The following is a 22,850-nucleotide window of genomic DNA, read 5'->3' on the forward strand; positions in this document are numbered from 1 at the left end:
ACTGGTGACAACGTGTCCTCCTCTATGCTATCCACTGCCAAGATTCAAGTATTGTCAAGAAATTGCAAGGCAAACTGAGAGACAGAAGACACATCTTTTTTAATAAACATTTGAAGAATGCTATATCATAATTGTTTTATGTAGTCTAAAAAATCTCTTTTCATTACTATGTGTTATCATTGTCTTTTTAGAAAAAGATGCTGATTTGAAGACTCAGATCGATAAACTCTGGCGAGAAGTCAATTCCTTGAAAGAAATGCAGGCACTACAGACAGGTAAACTTTTATGCCCAACTAATTGTTGTCACTGAAAAAATGCATATATCAATCCTAATACGGTAAAATATATAATATTTTAATAACAGTGCTTTAAGTACAATGTAATATTAGTGATTGGCCAGACAATGAGAAATATCAATCATTCAGCTCCATAACATTAAAAGAACTGCAGAAAGTATTTTATAATAATGAATGTAGTCTGATAACTGTGCAAACAAATGTTCTTAATGTTCTTTAGTTTCTTATTACAAACACGTTCCTTTTTAAAAACTAAATGATTTCACCTCACACAGAATCATTCATATTTTCTCAGACCACTGTGAATAGGGGTGTGTGGGAAAAACACACCCTCAAATATATATTTCACAGCACAACACTCTCCTCTTGATCATTGAATCAATTTTATATATTTGCACAGTTATGAAACTCACTGGTGGTCGCCATAAGCTTGTTACAGTTAGGATTGTGTTTCCATACCAAATGCATTTTTTGGTTTGTGTATATCTTTGGTGCCATTTGACAAATCTTCACAAAACTTCCTGGAAATTTTTGGGATGATATTTCAAGTGGGGACCCAAGAAAAAGGGTGAAGGGTCCCAAAATGTGTGTTCCACGTTCAATTTTCTATAGGAAATTTAGACACTGTAAGGAAAGGCCTCTTTTTGCATGTTCACCCCCAAATTTATGGACTGATGCTGCTGGTTTGTTCACTCTGAGATTGCACCAAGGCCTGCTACCCAGACCTCAGTGCCAGTGTTCTAACCCTATCCAAAAGATATGTTGAATTGAATACACCCAACTGGCAATTGATGCCTTACTTATAAGTCACTAGTATATGGTACCCATGGCATGGAAGGCAGAATGTTCACACAGGGCTGCAACACTGTTTGTGCCACACTGAGTGTGACAATGGATAAAATGGATCCCAACCTGTCACTGCAGACTGGAAGGGCAGAGTTTACTCTGCTAGTTTGACTTTGCCGTTACAACTAATAGCAAAGCCTCCACTTCCCTTAATGATATATGTAAGTCTCCCCTAAAGAAGGCCCATGAAGCCCTATTGCAGGGAGCTGTTATAACCTATTATTAGGTAGAACATACATTACTCATATGGCTTGACAGCAACACTTCTCAATTGTTGTTTTTCTGTGGAAAGGTTAGTAGCCCCATTGGCTAACACAGGGTTACCGGCTGCCATTCCAGCTTGGCTAATCTCTGAATGGAACTACCTAACTGGGTCATGTAAGCTATCAGCTTAATCGGCATTAAACCCGACCTGATGCCCAGGTAGAATGTAATGTCACCATTAAAGTAGCAACTTTTAGAAAGTTGCCACTATGTATTCCAGCTATTCAAGTGCCTCACAAACGCCCTGTCACACAGACAGCTTTGTGCCTGCCTAGGGAGACCTGTGAATGAATCCCAGGCCCAGTCACAAAGGCAGTTGCCACAGAGTGAGGTTTGACCTCCTCTCCTAGGATGGCCAAAAGGAAAGCCGCCTCTGAATGGTCAACAGCAACAACCGCCCTAAGCAGGATGCCTTTTGTTCCTGTAGACAAACAGGAGGCAGAGCCAGAGAGGGAAAGCGCATCCCCAAACCAGTTGTTCGGTGAGCATGCAGACCCCTTGTTGCCACACCTCTAGGGTGGGCTCCTGTACTCCTGACGAGCAAGGAAGGGTTGTGCCATTTTGAAAGGGGCAAGAAATAATGGGGGACTATGGGACAGCCAGGTGCAACACATTACAGGAAACACGTCACTTGGAAGGAGGGAAACCAGTAGCCCAATGGCTAGTGACTGCATGGTCACCACGTAACTCTTTCCTGTGATAAAGGTGCCACTACTGGCACTCTACCCCTCAGATTGCACAGGAATCGGAGAGAGGACTGAAGAAGGCCTGCCATGCTGCCCTTGAATGTATTAATTTTAGTCTTGTAGAGCACACTGTCACTCACAATTGAGCATTCTGGCACTGAAGAATAAATCCCACTGGTCCCAGCTGCGTAGGGACTAAGAGGAAAGAAACAGAGAAGAGATTGGGAGAAAGATTAGATAAGGGAATAACAGAGTATGTTGGGGGCCATGAAAAGCCAGGTATTCAAGTGCTTTCTGATTAAGGTTTCAGATTGTATGAAACGCAGAAGGCTTGGGAGTTTGTTCCATGCCTTGGTTCCTATTACCGTGAAGGTTTTTCCGCCTCAGGTTTTGAATCTAAAGAGAGGGGGATTCAGGATGTTAGCATGAGGGGATCTCAACATCCTTTGAGTTGTATGGTGAGTGAGTCTGATGGTCATGTATTTTGGTCCGCTAAACTTGAATGCTCTAAAGACCAGTAAGAGGAGATTGAAAAGGATCCTTTTATGGATCAGAAGCCAGTGTAATGTTTTTAGGGCTGCGGAGCAGAGCTCCCTCTGGGGACTTTTAGCACAAGTGTAGCCATGGCATCTTGCACCATCTGAAGCTTATGGAGTATTAGTTTGGAAGATCCTCCCTAGAGACTATTATTGTAGTTGAGTCTAGAAGTGATGAGAACAAAGGTGACTGTTTTCCTGGCCACTAGTGAAAGATAGTCAAAGAGTTTTCTTAAGGATTATTTAGATTAAAACACTTTCCTGCCACTGCCAGAGCATGTGGGTGGAATGAGAGAGTAGTGTCGAATTTTACTCTTAAGCTTATTTCAGCTTCTACTGTGGCAGGTCAATCAATCAATCAATCAGGGGAATTGTAAGCACGCTACTCACCCGTGAGGGTCTCAAGGGGCTGAGGGGGGGGGTCTGCAGATCTGTTTAGTCGAAGATCCAGGTCTTGAGGGTCTTCCTGAAGGTGTTCAGAGAGCGGCGCGTCTGATGTCTACCAGTAGCTCGTTCCAGGTCTTGGCTGCAAAGTGAGAGAAGGATCTTCTGCCTGCTCTGGCTCTGTGGATGCGCGGGGTCTCGGCCAGTGTGAGGTTGGAAGATCGAAGGTTTCTTTTGGGTACATGGAAGTTGATTCTGTTGTTGAGGTATTCGGGTCCGTTGTTGTGTAGGCTTTTGTAGGCATGGATGAGGATCTTGAAGGTGACTTTTTTCTCCACGGGTAGCCAGTGGAGTCTTCGTAGGTGTTGGCTGATGTGTTCGTGCCGGGGGATGCCAAGGACGAGTCTGGCAGCGGTGTTCTGTATTGTCTGGAGTTTGCGGAGTAGGGACTTGTTGATGCCGGCGTAGAGTGCATTTCCATAGTGCAGTCTACTGTTGATGAGTGCGTGGGTGATTGTGTTACTTGACTCATTGACTCAGGGGAGATCCATTTGAAGGTCTTGAGGAGGGTGCGGAGGGTGTTGAAGCAGCTGGAGGTGACTGCGTTGACCTGTCGGTTCATGGTGAGCCGAGTACAATGCCGAGGATTTTGGTGTGGTCTGAGGGGGTAGATGGGCTTCTGAGGGCGGTTGGCCACCAGGTGCTGTCCCATGCAGAAGGGGTGGTTCCGAGGACTTCCTTCTTCTGGGTGTTGAGCTTCAGGCAGCTGCTGGTCATCCAGACTGCAAAGTCTTGCATTCCTTTCTGGAAGTTGAGTTTGGCGGTGGTGGGGTCTTTGGTGAGGTGGCGGGGGCACCGAATTTGGCCACCATTGACTGTTGTTGCATTTTAGATGGTTCAACTGCATCTACAGGATAACTTTAATGTGACAATTTTGGAAGTTTAGTTGCAAGCCAAAGGAGGTTCAGCTGTGTATCGTCTGCATGCAATGTAGTAGCAATCCCAAATGAGGATGTCAGGGAGATTTTGGGGTAATGCATATATTGAATACTGCAGGGCTAAGAGATGAGCACTGCAGAACTCCCTATGCCACTGACCTTTCTGTAGATGAGAAAGGTCCTAATGCAACTACTTGTCTTCTGTGGGTCAGAAAGATTTGATCCAGGACAGGGTTTTATGGGAAATGCTGCGTCCTTGATCTGTTGAAGGAGTATGGAGTGAGAGATGGTATCAAATGCGGCAGAGAGTAATATCAGCACCGCATTTTATGCCGTGTCAAGACTCATTTTAATAGTTTGGGAAACTTCCAGTAGGGATGATTCTGTGAAGTGTTAGGGTCAAAATCCAAATGGTCAGGGGTTGAGTGAGTTTGAATTTTCCAAAAAGGAAATTAGTTGGCCATTGACAAATATTTCAAGCATTTTGGGTCGAAGATTCAACGGTGTGGTGGGAAATGCAAGGAATTTTTTTGCAGGGATTTCATGAATCTAGCTTCCAGTCTGGAGGGACTTCAGACATTGATAGTGATGTAACAATAATTTTTTCAATTATAGGGTTGGAGGTACCAATGGACTTAAGGAGAATGGCCTGTGGATCAGGGTCATTTGGACCACCAGATTTACAGAAGAGAATGGCCTGGCATGATTGTGAGAGTGAGATCTACTGAAAAACTGACTGCGTTCCAGCTCTAGACTTTGATGTGTTGTCTACTGTAACACTTGACACACCACAGAGAGAGGCTGCATTGTCTGAAAGGCCTGCACCTGCTGCACTGTGGCTAGCAAAGTTTGTACTGTGCCTGCAGCTCCTAGCTAGGGGAAAAATTGATGCCCAGCTCAATCCTACAGCAGTGACTCCAAGGTTCAGTCAGCTAATCCTTTTGAAACAGCTCCAGGGACACAAGAGCTGAAGAAGCCCAAACCAACAAGTTGGTGACCAGCGTATAGGTTTTGCCACTACCATTCCCCGGGTGCGCTAAAAGACAAATCTGAGATAGCCACCGGTATAAGCCGCACACGGGAGTGCTATCAGAGTCCAGATTAATCATAGCCCTCACCTACGGATTGCAATTCAGCCTTAATGAATGGAGACCAGTATATCAGCATCGGCTGGCCGCTTACATCAACAGGGTCTTTGGGGGACCCTGATTTCTGTGCCTAAAGTCGCCTCATATCACCCATGGATCAAGGGATCACCACAAAGACACCCCTGTAGACCACACCACATCTGGAGCATCCGTTGCCTGTATCCTCAGCAAGGACCACTCCATTAATCTATGGTGGTCATACTGTAAAGTTTGGAAATAGCCTTAAAACTGCTATGGTGGCCAGGTAACTGTCCGAAGTATCCTCTGTGGCCTCCAAGTCTTTTCCCTGCTGGATTTGGTCACCCAACCTGAGCTGGATCACATTGGATTTACTGGGAGAATGGTCTCCTGTATAATGAGCCTAAGGTTGCTAAACCTAGGTCAGCCCATGTGCTGGTAGTACCCCAGTGCATCAGAGCCTTCTTACTGGGTCTGGCTCATGATGTGCCTTTGGCAGGGTATTTGGGGCAAGACAAGACCATTGATAGGCTGGTCACCCACTTTTACTTGCCCCAAATGCACAAGCACTCTGACACGCATTGTAGGTCTCGCCAGACTTGCCAGGCAAGTGGCAAGAGTGGAAGGAAGTGCAAGGCTCCTCTCCAACCTTTCCCTGTAGTCAGCACCCCGTTTGGGAGGGTGGGTATTGACATTGTGGAGCCTCTGGATCCAAAAACAGCCATGGGCAACAGGTTCATCCTGGTCTTGGTGAACCATGCCACCCAGTACCAGGAAGCCATCCCTCTCCGGACTGTGATGGCCCCTGTGGTGAGTCTAGTGTTGATGGGGATTTTTCCCATGTGGGTTTCCCCAGAGAGGTGGTGTCTGATCGGGATACCAACTTCATATCCAAGTATATGAAGTGCCTGTGGCAGGAGTGCGGTGTTGCCTACAAGTTCACCACTCTTTACCACCCCCAAGGTAATGGGCTGCTTGAAAGATTCAACTGGCCCCTGAAGTGCATGATTATGGATCTTGGTGAACCCATGAGGCGTAAGTGGGACGTCCTCTTGCCATGCCTGTTCTGGCTTATAGGGAGGTACCGCAGAAGTCCTTAGGGTTCAGTCCTTTTGAACTCATGTATGGGCATCTTGTAAGAGGACCTCTGAGTCTGGTCAAAGAAGGCTGGGAGAAAGCTCCCAGTAAACCTCCCCAGGATGTATATAGCTACATGCTGGCCTTCAGGAACCAGACTAAGTGCTTCAGGCAACTTGCTCAGGTGAATCTGGAAGCCAGCCAGGAAGAGATGAACCAGTGGTTTGATCAGAATGCCACGCTGATCAAGTTTCAGCCTGGTCAAAAAGTGTGGGTCACACCCCCAGTGGAGCCTTATGCGCTCCAGGACAAGTGGACTGGGCCATTTAAGGTGGTGAAGTGCAAGAGTAAAGTCACCTACCTGGTAAACTTGCAGTCTCCAAGGAACCCTTTGTGGGTCCTGCACTTGGAGAGGTCCCTGGGCATGCTTACGGCGAGAGATGCTGGGATGGAGGAGAAGAATGAGCCTTTTCCTGAACTCCTGTCTGCTAAGGAACATGAAGGTCAGTGGGCAGTGTAACTCTCTCTCCTGCCCTGACTCCTGAACAGCAGAGTGACTGCAGCCAACGGTTGGGACAGTTTCCTGTTCTGTTCTCCCTGACTCCGGGTGTCACTCAGTAGTGTGTCCATGATGTGGACACTGGGGACAGTCCTCCTGTGAAGCACAAAATTTACAGAGTGACTGACAGAGTCAAAACTTGCATCAAGGAGGAGGTCTCCAAGATGTTAGTGCTAGGCGTGATTGAGTCCTCAAACAGCCCTTGGGCCAGCCCAGAAGTCTTGGTCCCATAGGCTACCGCACCTTGTCCCATGCCAGAACTCCGATTCTATGTAGACTACAGAGGACTCAATTCAGCCACCAGGACTGATGCACACCCCATCCCCAGAGCTGATGAGGTCATAGATCGGTTGGGAGCTGCCTTGTACCTCAGTACTTATGACCTAACGTCTGGGAACTTGCAGATTGCCTTGACTGATGGGGCCAAGGAGAGGTTTTCATTTTCAACCCCAGAGGAACAGTACCAATTCCAGGTGATTCCCTTTCGGTTGAAGAATACCCCTGCTACTTTTCAGAGGTTGGTCAACCAGGTGGGCCTGAAACGGGAGGATTTCAGTGCTGCCTACCTGGATGACATAGCAGTGTTCAGCGCCACTTGGGAGGAACATCTGCACCACCTCTGGGAAGTGTTGAAGGCTCTGCAGAGGGCAAGCCTCATGATCAAGGCAAGCAAGTGCCTGATCGGGCAGGGTTTAGTGGTGTACTTAGGACACCACATAGGAGGCAGCCAGGTGGTGCCCCTATAGCCTAAGATTGACACCAATCTGACTTGGGAACCCCCCATGACCCAGACAGAGGTGAGACCCTTTTTAGGACTCACCGATTGTTACAGGAGATTTGTCAAGGGTTATGGCTCCATTGTTGCCCCCTTGACGGAGATGACTTCCAGGAAACTGCCCAGGATGGTGAACTGGACTGACGCCTGCCAAAAAGCATTTTGATGCCCTGAAATCTGCCATGTGCACGGTGCCTGTACTCAAGGCACCCAACTTCTCATAGAAGTTTGTGGTACAGACAGATGCTTCAGAGCATGGTGTGGGGGCCGTGCTCTCAAAGCTAAATGCTAGGGCCTAGAGCAACCCGTAGCCTTGCTTGGTAGGAGGTTACTTACACAGGAACAGAGGTGCGATTGAGGGTGAGGCTTTTGCTGTGGTCTGGGCACTGAAGAAGCTGATGCCTACTTGTTTGAGACTCTCTTCTGGGTTCAGACCGACCACAGGCCCCTCAGATGGTTGATGCAGATGAGGGGTGAGAACCCAAAGTTGTTGAGGTGGTCCATTTCCCTACAGGGGATGGACTTCACAGTGGAACACCTCCCTGGTACAGAGCATGTCAATGATGATGGTTTGTTCAGGAGGGTGCGTAGTTCTCCGCACATTTCAGCTGGAGGGGACAAGTGTTAGACCTGGCATCATTGGCATGGGTTTCCACTGTATTTTTGCCTTTGCCTCCTGTGTTTTTTCTGTGTGTTGGACTTCGTTTTGCTGGTCTAGATGCTTTGGGCACTTTGCCACTGCTGTTCAGTGCCAAAGTGCAAGTGCTCCCTGTGTAAATTATTGTTATGGATTGGTGATTCCATGATTGGTATATTTGATTTACTAGTCAGTCCCTAGTACAGTGCACTGTGTGTGCCCAGGGCCTATAAATCAAATGCTGCTACTGGGCCTGCAACACTGATTGAGCCACTGTAACAAATGTAATTTTTAAATGTCTTGCTTGCGCCTATCAGATAATACAGCTCTCACACGATGGCTCAACACAAACGAGGTGAAGTAAAAACTTTAACACAAAACAAACAGCACCTTTAGAAAAGGGTTTTAGCTTACAAAATGCAAGGACTCTCTCTTTTTGGCTTGGGGTTTTATTTAACAATGCTCCCTAACAGAAAGCTTTCCCAGATGCCAAATGCAGAAGGTTCAAATATACAAAGAGATATATGTAAGCAATAATAACACACTTGGTAAATACAGCAGTTAAATGCATGAATAATACTCATGAATAAACAAGCAGAAAATAATATGAGATAAGACTCAAGCAAATATACTGGACATCCTGCAAGAGATCAGAAAGCTATATATACATCAAATGAGTACTTTGGAGGTGCACCTTGACTCACTCACACATCACAAAGAAAACACACACTCACTCACACATCAAATGATCACAGCCACTGGCTCACATCACAATGGCAATAACCAAAACTCAATTCATCACCTGGTGCAAACACACTGCATCTACATCTTAGCCCACTTCTGGCCGGGGGAATTCACAGCCGGGGTTCAGAGCTTAGCAACCAGGGTCCCACACTCCGAGATAGACGCGTCCACCCTCGCTCAGATTCCAAAACTCCCAGTTTCTGAGTCTGCAACTCTCGGCTTTAAGCACATTTGAAGGTTCGAGAAAGACCTCCCCCCGGGTCAGATGAATTTTACCAGAACTGGCCAGGTCCCAAGCAAGCATTCCCATGGCAGGAAGGAGCTCTCACATAGTATTATGCCCAGCATTCACAACCACTGTCTATTTCTTACATACCTCATTTGGATTGTATTACATATAATACGTATGATGTAGCACGATTTTAAAAATCATAATGCACGACACTAAAAAGCTTAAAATGCACTTTGCACAATTAGACACAGCAAAAAAAAAGTGTAGTAAAAGCACCTTCAAAGCGTGCTTTCAAATGTAAGATGCATACATATAAATGAGTTACACTAATAAGATTTCTGTATGAAAATGTTGTTTTTTAACGTTTATTGATGTAATTATTCTATTAATAAAGTGGCCTAGTGTTTCTAATGCTTTCTGTACTGTTGTCAGTGACTAATTCCTTGAGTGCCCTTCAATTTGAAAAACTTTCTTCAGAAATGTGTTGGGAAGGCAAAAAATCTAAAGATCCTGCAAAATCCAAAGCAAGTTTTACCCAAACATTATCAGGCATGGGAAACTTATGCAAATGAGTTTCATGTGTTTTCCAATGCTCATCCGAAAGCAAAAATATTGTACAGAAATCAATCTATTTAATAAGTTGTGCATCCATGGATGGCCACCAATACAATTCTTAAAAGTGCAATTAACACCTAGATTACCCTCATGAACTACTTTGATAAATGTCTCACATATAGATGTTGGGGGAATACACCTATCATTTTGCATTAGCACTTCACCAACAACTCACAATTCCTGGGAAACCTGAGCAGATGGTTTCAAACCAACTTCCTAATTCCTTTCCTTAGGCCAGCCAACCTTTATAAAATGCAACACTTTCTGGAGAATTTCTTTACACTGTACGGCATCCAACCAATCCCATGGTGTAACCAAATCACTCCCTTTCCAATAGATCCTCACCATTGCAACAACACATTCCACATCCTTGTGCACATCCGACCTTTTATCCATGTCCAAGGGCATTCTTGACAAACAATCAGCTCTTACATTCTTGTAACCTGGAACATTCCTGATATCAAAGGTGTATTTTTGGAGACATGATAGTAACCTTACAAGGCGAGCTGATGCTTTGCCTGTTCCGTTTCCATTCAGCATGTACACCAGAGGTTTATGATCTGTGAAAATATCAAACTTCACACCTCACAAAAAGGTTTTGAATTTCTCCACCGCCCACGTACAAGCTAACATCTCCCTTTCAATTATACTGTAATTTGTTTCTGGCAATCTCAACAACTTGAAGCGAAAGCCACAGTAATTTCTTTGTCATTCATCCACTAGGACACAACAGCACCCAGCCCAATTTGATAACATCAACTGTTAGGAAATATTTCTTCCCAGATATAAATGGTGTCAATGCAGGTGCCAAAAAATTCATTCTTTCACCTTTGCAAATCCTTCATTCACCTCATTGTTCCAGACAAATTTTGCCCCATCTTGAGGAGGCATCTTAATGGTTGGGCAATAAAAGCATACCCATCAATAAAGCGGGAATAATATTCATTCAACCCAAGAAATTTCCGAAAAGCATCCTTGTTTTGGGTGGGGATGCATCCTTGATAGCATGGACATGTGAAAATGTTAGTTTTATACCCTCAGAAGTAATTCTGTGACTAAGGTAATCAACCTCTCTAGTCAATAATTTACACTTAACAGATCTTATTATAATGGTAACCTCTTTAAAGACAGACAAAACTTTCTCTAAAATGTAATTGTAGTCCAGAATGCTCTCTGAAAAAATGAAAACGTCATCTTGGAAGGCTTGTCCACCATCAATACCAACCAAAATCAATTTCAGGAACACGCTGGCAGCCGAGGCTAAACCAAGTGACATTCTCAGAAATTTTAAAGCACCAAAAGGCGTAATAAAAGGAGTTCATTCTTGTGACTTGGTGTCAAGAGGAATTTGGTGTTACACTGATCTCAAGTCAAGAAGTGTAACAAATGTTGCCTGAGCCAAAGTGGCTAGTAACTCATCAATTTTTGGTAATGGATGACAATCTTCGAATGTGTTCTTATTCAGTGTGTGCAAATCCGCACATAAAAGTATCTCGCCTAGTTTTTTTCCTCACAATTACAATGAGATTAACTCATTCTGCTGAGTTGGTCTCCGGAATGATTCCTTAAGTGACCAAATTTTGTAACAACACCTTGAGATCCTCTCTCACACTCAAGGGAACTGGTCTTACCTTGTGTGTCACAAGTTCTACACCTTATTTAATCCTGGTGCTGTGTTGAACCCTTTTGATGACATAAATATTGTCCTGCAAAACCTATGGATATTTTTTGAGAATTACATGAACCCCTTCTTCAGTACTATTCTCAATTAATGAAATAGGCATTGGTGCTGCCACAACCAGTGTATCTGAACCCCGTACCAGAATCAGACCCAGCTTTGCCAAGTCCTGCCAACCTACTATATTAATTCCTTTCCTCGCCATGTAGATTTTGGTAGTAACTTTCTTGTGGAGACATGAAAATAAGTCAACAGAATACCCCAGCATACCAATGTCTTGTTCCTTGAATGCTTTGGAATTAACATCAAGTACTTTCAACAACAAATTTGTCCCCCATAGGTGAAAAAAAACTGTATCCATCAAAATCGTGATAAAAGCACCAGAATCAGCCATCATGTTGAGTGAAACATCATCCACCAACACATCATACAATGGCCCTTTCACTTTTAGTGTACTATCAGGTTCCAACTCAACTGTGAGAACCACTTTTGAAAGACCATCCACCAATTCCTCTACACCCAGACTAACACTGTTCACTCCGATTTGTTTTGTTCCACTCCTGCAACCACTCTGAAAGTGACCTAACTTTCTACACTTGTTACAGCATTTGCCAATGGTTGGACAACTATCATTATTTCCTAAGTATGCTTTGGATCCACACCGGTAGCAAGCAGGATGATTTTCCCCTAGTGTAAAGCCCAATTTCCTATCTTTTACAAGAGCAACCCCCACAGTTTCAACATCTGGTAAACCATTTATAGATGTATTTAGCTGTACAGAACGTTCTTAAGAAATAGGTGTGCTTGAAATTAATGAGCTATTACTTTAGTGATATCCACTACTTACAACAGAGTAGGATCTCTGCAACTAAAAAGACAATCCTGAATTGACACAAACTCTTCGAAACTTTTATCTGCCACTTGTTTCCTCTCAAAGAAGTTGAATCCCTCTCACAACACACTCAGTTCTTCCAAGAATTTCTTGGTAAGTCTAGCCACAGATTTGATATATTCATCCCAGCACCCAAACTGATCAGGCGGGGAATCCATTTTGGAAAGGTTGGTAAAAATGTGTTGTCCTTCCTGGCCCAAATAACTGAAAGGTAAAGACACTTTCTGCACAGGAACAAATTTGGTGGCATCCACAGCTACCACATAGTTTTCAAAACAACGCAACCAACTTCTCCACCTCAAGGTAGGCTTACCAAGTTTTTGTAGAAAAGATGGAATTTGAATCAATTACTTATTAGATGCCATTGAGAATTAATAATAAATTACAACAATACCAGTAAGTTCCCAGGAATAGTGCAGCGATGTAAGCAAATAACAGAAGATGCAGATAAATGCAGGTTGTTCACAGATAACAAAGTACCACTGCAGAAAATGATACCAGTATCTTTTCAGAATTCTTGCAGCAATGTAAGCAGAACACGGCTAGATGATGACGATAAATGACTATTATCCATGAATAAACCTCAGTATTGAACATTTAAGTAATCACAAGGTGTGCCCATCACCAAAAGTGCACGCTGAGCTCCAAGGGACTGAAAAAGCAATGTAGCCACCACGTTGCAGGCGTGTTGCGATGTGTGATTTTGCAGGCGATTGGGCTTGCAATCCTTGTTCAATCTAAAATGTCTGCGCGATCTAGTAGAGTGTAAGAAATGTGATGACGCCAACCACATGATGCCTTTGTGCTACCAGTATCTCAGCAACTTTGTCACCGTGTGCAGCATACACGGTCCCCGCACGAGCCAGCACCATGTGCAGTCCAATGTGCTCAGACCATCCACTCCTCTAAATTGCTCCAGGCTATTCGTCCTCGTCTTTACAGCAGAACAACTCAGACCAGCACACCTTTGTTGAGCCGAGAACCAAGCTGAAGCCCAAACTGGATACCACACAGAAGAATGCATGGCGAAATCCCAGTATCTGAAATAGCCAGAGCATCGATGGGCTCCCCAAAGAGACCTGCTCATTGACATATGCAAAGAAGAGTCCAACAGCTTCACAATGATTCCAGGCTGTCTTTATTTCTGCGCTCCCATGCTTACTTTTCTGCCATTTCATTTGCCATTTGAAAATTGCCCTTGCAAATCTTCTAACAGTAGATTAAGGCTACCAAAAAATGCCTGCCAATGTGTTATGAACTGGATGCATGCGCTGTGATGCCACGACACATGAGCATACTCTGACCGTCTTGGAATGCTTTTTCTTTTGGAAAGTTTAAAGTAGCTGCCTCTTTCTGTTCATGCCTTGATGCACAAACGGCCATCTTGGAATGGGTTTTTCTTATAAAGACAGAACATTCCAAGATTGCTGCCTGTGCACCAAGATGTAATGGCCCCAGGTCATGTTTTTTAAAAATGTTTTTCATTGCTTGTTACTAACAAGCATTGTAAAAAAAACCAGTATCTTTAAAGTCACATTTTAAAGACACGACATTCTGCCTTTGCCAATGCTTGTTACGAGCGCGCCACTCCATACTACCAGACAGACACTGCAGAGATTTGTGTTGGTGGATCCTGTGACGCTAGACCCCAGAGGGCAGCAACATAGGCAATCGCCTATGAAAACAATAAATCGAAACGGCCTTGCAAGAAGATCTGTGAACGTTTATTTATATATTAAAAGTCAAATCTAAAACTAACTATTTGTAAAGAAATATCTATATTTTTAATTGAGACACTTAAATAACTACCACCTCATGAAGAATTGTCTCTCAGCTTCACTGCATTTTCCCATGGGTGGTTACAAAAACATGGGCATGTGTCTCTGATAAAACAAGTAGCTCAATAAACTAGCAACAAAATATGGTTTAACTTGTTCCCTTCCGCCCAGAAATGCTAGAGATTCACGACCATCATCACGAAAAGTCGAATATGGAATTTTCCCATGTCCTGAATACGCTATCATCCAATTTGTCCTGTTTATTTTATTCATGATGCAAATCCAAACTTATATTATCTTATTTTTGCTGCGTGGAAAATAAACTCGATTGAAATACTAAAGATATTGCTTATTGCTTTTGAGACTTCCGACGGATGAAATGGAAATAAAATAACACGTTAATTAAAGAAATCTCAACATACAAATGAGCTATATTTTCACAGTGGGAGAATGAAAATCTTGTATCCAAACTCGTGTGCCCTGCGTGTGTTTTCTTCACATCCGGGTCCCTCGTGCACGGGTTCCTTTACTTTGGCTCCCAGTGAAGGTGAGCATGAATATGCCCTCAGTTCTAGTCAGTATCTGGCCGAGGTCCATCACACCACCTACTTCCCAGAGACTGTGACAGCCCACCTCACAGTGGAGACACACAGTTCACCTCACTGGAGGACCTCCAAGCTAAGTATAAGGAGCACTATGCAAGGCAATGAAAGCATAAAGATAGCTTTTGATGACACTTTGAGTGGGACACATCGTAAATAGCCTTCAGAGTCAAAAGAAACCATTTTTAAACATTACAACATGGCATATGTAAAGAATAACTAAAAAAACTCAGGTCGGTGGATATGCGGTCCCACATTAGCAACTTGGGCACAACATAATTCCTGCTTGTGCGCAACCATACTGGGTGCACCCCAACGCCTATCTGGGCTGTGCGCCCAATTTACAAAACCAAATCTCTTACTACTACGCATATGCGTAGCTGCAAAGTTTTCAGTTTGCTTAAGTGTGACATTATCATTGTTTTGGTATGAGTATTTGTGTGACATTTCAAGCCCTTGATGTGTGACACTATTTGAAGTAGAACAAAGCAGTGATCTCTCTAGACATAATAAGGTGAAAGAATAAGTTATTGTCGACCTGTATTATGTAGCTTGGACACATCCACGCCCTAAATAAGGTCATTGTAATGGCACTTCTACACCTCCCATACACAGTCATACAAAACTATACACAACATACATTAAAGTTCAACACAGGCTCTCTGTAAACATAAACCCATGCTTATTGCATTATCAGCACTGACTGCCTTTTGTGGAGATTACAGGATCCAGAGCTAAATAAAACAAGCATTTTCAATGCAATAGGTCTCGCATTTGCGAGAATTTAAGCTATTGGCATTGTAAATGACAATGCCTTTAATTTATCTGTTTTGATAATCAACACATAAATAAAAGACATTGTCATTTACAATGCCAATAGCTCAAACTCTTTTAAATGTGAGACCTACTGCATTTCAAAGAAGCGGCTGCCATTGTCCGGGCTGTTTTGAAATTGAAAGCGCGTTGCAGGAAAGCATGTCATGCCTGCAGTAGGTGAAACTCATTAAAGAAAATAGTGCTTACAGACTAAATAAGACATACCATGTAACAACCGAAGTAAAAGGGCCAGTCCTCATGGGAGGTTACAAATGAATACAATGTGGGACTAAGGAGGGACTAACAAGCCTATTAACAAATCAGAAGCCAGTATTTACGAAGGACAATGACACAAGCCAATGACAACTATGGGCGGAGAGTGGGTGGGACTTTAAGTCCATACTTTAATACAGCATGCCTCGCAGAGCAGCGCATGCGCTGCCCAGGCTCGACCTAAAAATGAAACTGGGCCTTGGTGGTCAAGGTAGGACTGAAGGGTTGGGCAGTGAGGCTACTACAAAGCTATTATCATTTGCCATCTGTTGTTTTATAGCAAATAAGAGACCTTATACTGAAGCTGCTTTCAGGTAAGTGTTCATGCATCACGAGTCAAATATTTAATAAAGACCGCACCAAACTCAAGGTGAAACCTTCTATCTTTTAATGGTAGACTTGCTGGGAAATGTAGCGCTTATAACTGTGTGGATATAGCTCGCTTTTCTAATAACATTTTCATTCATATATTCACACCACATGGAAAAACACGGGCAGGACCAGCTATAGGGCGGTGCGATCGGTGCTGATACACCTGGCACTGAGCTCTAGTGGAATCGGTTACTTGTAGTTCATAAATTACAATCCTAATATAGCACTGTGACCAATGACCTATCATCAAAGAGCTGCATGCAAACTTTGTGGCATAGGTTCATTGTCATTTGGGGTGGTCAAAGGTCGCAGATGCAACCTCTATCTTGCTCCCTGCTACTCTTGGCCCTTCCTTTGTGACCCTGCCATCAGAGGAGGCAAACATTTTGCCCGCCTCTGTGGTCAGGTTTCGCAAAGGAAGTGAACCTGCTGCTAAATGTACAGACAATAGTTCTTCCGAGGTACAAAACAAGACAGGAAATTTGCTACTCCATGTTTCTGAACATGTGAAGTCCTTGATATTGACGGGTATCCTGATGGTGCACAGAAGGGTGGGTGCAGTGAAAGACTGCACTCATTCACATGAGCACATTAAGGGCCCCATCAAATGTGCAGCGTGCCTGTGTGCAGATACAAACAGAAAGGGCTCTGCTACACTGTCATTACTTGAGTAGATTCACCCCCTAGCCTTTTTTGCAAATGAGGGTAAGGTTCCCCTGAAGTGAGTGACAATCTGTGGTTGCACACATTCACGGTGGGGTTGACACGTACATACAGAATATTCTGAGAGGGGTACGGATGGCATTACCTTCTATTTGGTGCGCAATTAGGACCTCATTACTAGATTCCTTTTGCTTTAATTGGGCCAGTTACATTGTTTAATGGACCCATTGGAATTATGAGATCCTCACCAATTGTAAGGATCTCCTTACTTTCACTCAGAGATACAGCTGTAGCTGCAAAATCCATTTGAAAGTCTGCAGGAAAATGATGAGTTACCGGGGAATTTGGACCCAGAATTACTGATTCTCCCGTTATCCTCTCTTCTCAGATGTTTACCAACATTTGAAGCCCTGTTATTTCTGCACTCCCAGAGTTAACAGGACTGGCAGTATTGTTACCATTTGAAATTAACAGCCCCTTAACCTAGGCACTCATTATGAGGTGCATGGAGGTTTTTAGGATATTTTTTACCATACAGTCTACAATAATAAAGAGTGTGTGCACAGAAGCGCCTACGTGAATTAATGAGAACCCACTTGATATTACATGGATGCAAACTCTGTACTCACTAAATCCATATTACAGAAGGCACCCCACTAACTGTGCATCATTTTGGAATACAAGTTTTTTCTCATGATCTTAAAAATGAGCAATTTGCTCAGGGGAAATGTTGGTAAGCGTATTGTAAGGCTTAACAGTGCAACATTAGCAATGAAGTCAATTGCTTGGGGCGATCTCTTTAAAAACTGTTTTAGTGTTCTGCCATAATGTTGAAGTTATAATATCTATTCACACTTATATTGAGTCTAGAATATTGACTACCAACCTATTGACAAGGTAAATAGATGTGGAGTTAAGAACAGTAAATCAGACAGTATGTTGGTTGTCTATACTGTGGAGACAACATATGTGCAGGTCGATATTATAGATGTTCATAGTGTGACAAACAATTATTTTCCTAATATCTTTCTGTCTTAATATCCCTGACTCTATCTTGATGTCTTGATGTAGTCCTATCACAATATTTCTTATAAATATGTATGTTTAAATACTTGTTTCATTATCTTCTTTTAGATAATGCAATGTATTAAATTTTTGACATTGATTCATCACAGTGGGCAAGGAAGGGCTATGTGTTTGTGCTAGCGTTTGTTGTATTTACTCATTCATATCACATTAGTTTGGTCCATTGATTGATTCAATACAATTGAACCAGGGGCTAAAGGTATACAATGGGAGCAACACATGAAAGATGATTTACCCAGAGCATTGGTCTAATGGAGGTGGGTCTCTAAGCTTTGACTGTACTACTAGACGTTTCCCTCAAGGCAGACAAGCATAGGTAACATATTCCATAGGATTGACCATGATAGTGCAGGGACCTCCACTCAAACACTTTGGGGCAGTTTTATCATCATTTGGTGCAACTCAACTCAGCAAGGTAACGTGCTGGGTTGTGCTGCACTGAATCAAATGACGAGAGCAGAAATGCCGCATAAATACTAAGATATGAAGCAGTCCTGCTACTTCCTGCGCTGGTGCACTTTCGGCAGCCAAGCACCAATGGAGGCAACCTTACGCCATGGTGCAAGGGTGCCTGTGTTACAGGCAGGATTGTTTATGTGCAGGAAAAATCAATCCTTAGAGGCATTTTCTTCTTTCAGTGTGTGCTGCAGAATGCAGCACATGTAAAAAGAGAAAATAACAAGGAGAAATAAACATATTTCTCCTCACTACGCCTCACCTGACGAGGCATGGCATTTTGATGCATTCCTAGGTTTACTAGTCTTAAAAAATCTGGGAATGGGCCAAAAACCATGGGTGGGTACATGGGAACACACATGCTACACTCATGAAAAGCCTTCCCCTTGCAGAGTATCACAAGGCAGTGACATGCACTGCCTTGTGTTACTCCAGATTTACTAAGCCACTCAGCGCCACTTCAGGTGGCTCTACGTGGCATTATCAATTGGCTTAAGGGATTGCATTGCCTTTAGTTGAACAATCTGGGATTGATAGCGTGGCAAGAGTCTAAATGTAATCTCCAGTACAAGTTCAACCTTTTTCTTACAAGAATGGACTGCATCTCCCCTCTGTATTTTCTTCTTCTCATGGGCAACAGATCTTTGCCACCATATATGAATGGAAACCAGCTCAAATCAAATCAATTATTGGCATAAATTACATTTAAGTTCAGTCAATGATATGAGGTTTCGGAAAGTTTGAACATTTTATTTTCATTCAGAGATTAGTAAATTCTTTATTTGTCTTTTTATTCAATTAGAAAATCAAATAAATCTGGTTACTGATTTCATAGACAAAATATGGTTAAAGTCATCAATATAGCAATACATCAGTGTGCTCCATAAAAGTAATTAGTACCTATTCTATCTAAAAGGAACCTAACCTATTAGAACCCATAAAGAGTTCTTTGAAAAGAGCCAAATTGAAGTCTAAAGTAAGTTGAACTCCCCAGAAAGAGCAGTTCTTGAAACTCAGCCGAGTCTCATCTCTCCAACAGCATCAGTATGCAGTCACTTTAGCAACTGCACATGTAAATCTCAATTAGGCAAATTAGAGAAACAGACACAGCAGTCCTTGTACCTGTCAGAGCAAAGTGAAGAAATTGTCACCTGCAAAGTGTCAGGCAACAGCAGTCACCGTCAGCAGTAGCTCACAGCCAGTGGGAAAGAGCGGCGCAAAAGGAATGAGTAAGAGCAAACGGGTGCTAGCTAGCTAGAACCACGCACTAATATAAACGGCATACAAACATGTTATTACAATGTTGTAGCTCCGAAAAAGTTCTCCTCTAATGAGAAGGAATCCTCCATATGTAAGCGGCCTTCGTCTTCCTTTCCCACAGCAAACATGTGAAGCTCACGATCCAGTATCAGAAATTTGTCCTACCATGTTAGCATTTATACAACTGGGACAAGCTAGCCTTGGTTCCCAGGGAAGGACATTGCAGTGTTCAGTCTATCATTCATTAAATGTTTCACTGAGGAACAATGAACTATGCTAAATACAGAAGTATTTATTTGCAGATCTCCTGTTAAGCAATGGAAGTCAACCTCTTATAAGCATAGGTTTATTGTTAAAAACAAATGATCTATTTAATACTATATGGACCCATAACAAAAAAGGAAGTTCAATTCAAGTTTATCGAGAATATGTCACTGAAGAAAGTAATACATTTTTATAAACTCAGCACATTCTACATTCTACACTTATAACAGTATCTAAACGAGTCACTTTTAAGGTCAAGCTATTGAATACTCTTGTGCAAAGTTCACCATTTTCCTGTAAGCATCTGTAATATAGTAAAAGAAAAAGGCCTAGCTGAGGCCTAGCAGTAGGAATGTCAGCTTAGTGCATTCTGCACCATTTTCTACCTGACATCTTTAAATGCATTTTCGTTTTGGAACCTAAGACTAATTACCATCATTATTGATTAATTTTATTGCAAATGTTCTGCTTTATCAGTATTTTGTAATGCAAAATAAGAGACATTTCTGGGACGCTGCTGCTAATTACACAAGGGAGAGCAGTGACATACTTTCTTCCAAGTATAAGATAAAACTTGATATGGGGTAATTTTGTTTGCATTGTTGTCAAGTCAACAAGGATCACACAGGATTTAAAACATGTAAGCCATGCTCCCCGTGAAACACATTACTGAATATTTTCAAAACAGATCCTAGTGTAGCACTTCTGTACAATAACTGAAACCATTTACCATATTATAGAATTAGACAGCGCAGAAATGGTTGAAGTATTTTATCAACGCATTTGAAGTGACATTTGGTGTATCCATCATCTGGAAAAATAGTCATATTTTTTACTTGTATGGGCAATTCATTCTTCCTCCACCAGAGGTTTATATATTTTATTTACTATTGCGTGTTTTTTTTGCACAAGCATGGGCCAAGGGTATTAAACTTTACTACAAAAGTATTACAGTTTGTAACAAAAGAAAATCAGAATTAGAAACAAGAAGACAGTTGTGTTGCTCAAAATGATGGCCACCCCTGCAGAATGTGAAGAGGGGACCCTGAGTTTCCCACATCTCACAGATATTAATTGGCCTTTTGCTGATTGGCGGACCTCTGAAAGGAGGGGGAGGGCCCTGAAGGGCTAGGGGCCCCCAGCTCAGCAGGGGCTGCGGGGGTTGTGCTATGTTCCTGCAAGGGGCAATCTTTCCATACAATCAAAGCAAACCAATGAGAAAAGGAGATATGGCTTGGAACATAATAACTAAAGTGTCTCTGGAAGAGGAGTGTTTTGAGTTATCTTTTTAGGTTTTGCCTGTGCAGCACTGTGCTTGTGAAATCTATTGTTTTTAATATAAACTTAAAAGGGACTTACATGCCGCCCCCTCTGTTTCTTGGCTTTGCATATTTTCCTGCATTTACCAATGCGTGTTCCTCATCTGCTTCTCTTATCAGTTTCCCGTAGCAAAAATTCTGTTAACATCCACCTTGCTGGAACTATTTTTTCGTAAAGTTTTGCCTCTTTTTGCTTGGGTGATACTTTAAATTAAGTTAGCAGATTTAGATCGTGCGCTTTATCTCTTGGAAAGATGAAATCATTCGCACTGAATTGCAGGATATTGCGCCACTGAGACTTGAACTTGGATTCTCAGCTCTCGAATCAGCAGCTGTGGCTGCTGCGCCACATCCTCCTCACTCCTGTGATGCTTGCCCTGCATTGTTGTGTCCCTTTTGAAGCAAACTGCCACCACCTACTAATCATCGGCCGGTGGGCAGTGGCGTAGCTAGGGGGGGCGGTGGGGGCGGTCCGCCCCAGGCAGCACTATTTTGGGGGCGGACAAAGGCATTCAGATAAGGCTCGGCATGCTTTCGTGGACGGTCAGAGAAGGAATAGGACTCGGGCAATGTCCTCTTCTTTTTTGTGCTGGCAGCTGTCCCCCCCTCTCTTCTTATTATTCCCTCTCTTTCTGTCTTGCTCCTCACTTACTGAAAACCGTAACTTGAAGAAACGGTTCACAACCTCTTTCCTTCTTTCATTTAGTTGCTTCCCTGTGAAATGGATCCAAAAAAGAAAAACACTCTTGCGGGAAATGCCCTTTTTCTGACATTTTTCTATTCCAAAGTGCAGCGGGATGGAGAGAAATAGAAGGTTTTTAATATTAAAAACAAATACATAACTAAATACAGCAAGACAGAGTGGTTGCAAAGTGGCCAGATTGGTTTTATTCACATCCAAACACATCAGCCTCACTTTACAGACTTTGCAGTGAAGCGCTACTTTTGTTTTCTCGTCTTTCTTTGTACAGCATTGTTGTCCCCAGGTGGGGAAGTGCACCATTCCTGGAGGTACTGCAATACCTGGTTGATGGGTGGACTGGAAAACAAAATGCGTACCATGGCTCTATTTATGGATGTGGTCTTTTTAAACCATACTGCTTACGTTTATTAAGGATATAAGCAATGGACATTGAAACGGTTCCCTTCAGGGCCCTGTAGTCATGTCCTTAACTTTTCAGGTAAAACCACTCGCTGATTTCTGAATAGTGAGTGAGAGATCGTTAAGGTAACCATGTTGTTTCTGCTTACATTTCACATGCTTTACTTAATCTTGCATTCCCTATGAGTGTTTGCTTTAACTTTTTTTTTTAGGCAGCATATTACTCTTATCAAGTGCATAATTTGAATTGAGCCACATCCAAGTGTTTATAGCGGGCACAATTAGGTTGTAGCTGAAGGCAGTGAGAGTTTCTCTCAGTGGGGCAGTATGGTGTTCAGTGGGGGAGAGGATGTGGCACTATGGCCAGAGCTGTCGAATTTGGAACTGGGGAACTGGGTTCAGCCTTCATGACCAGTCCACCAGACCACTCTACTGAGGGAGCATATTCCCATGCTAGACCTTACAAGGCCCCACTAGACCTTAGAAGGCTTGATGTCTTAGCACAAGCAGGTGTACCCTAGTGGTGTCAATTGTGAGTTAACCTTGAAGGCCTGTCCACCACAATCCATACTGAAGTTCATCTCCAGTCTTGCG

At 42.9% G+C, this 22,850-nt stretch overlaps 1 protein-coding gene across 1 annotated transcript in view; it reads left to right on the forward strand.

Moving 5' to 3' along the window:
- CLEC3A (C-type lectin domain family 3 member A) overlaps positions 1-22,850 on the forward strand; it is a 53,431-nt gene that overhangs the window by 23,858 nt on the left and 6,723 nt on the right. The window contains exon 2 of the mRNA XM_085637935.1: positions 192-275. Coding sequence (XP_085494061.1) covers positions 192-275 — 84 coding nt within the window. The remainder of the gene's footprint in view (positions 1-191; positions 276-22,850) is intronic.

The sequence above is a fragment of the Triturus cristatus genome, chromosome 12, assembly GCF_964204655.1.
Source record: "Triturus cristatus chromosome 12, aTriCri1.1, whole genome shotgun sequence".
NCBI lineage: Eukaryota > Metazoa > Chordata > Amphibia > Caudata > Salamandridae > Triturus > Triturus cristatus.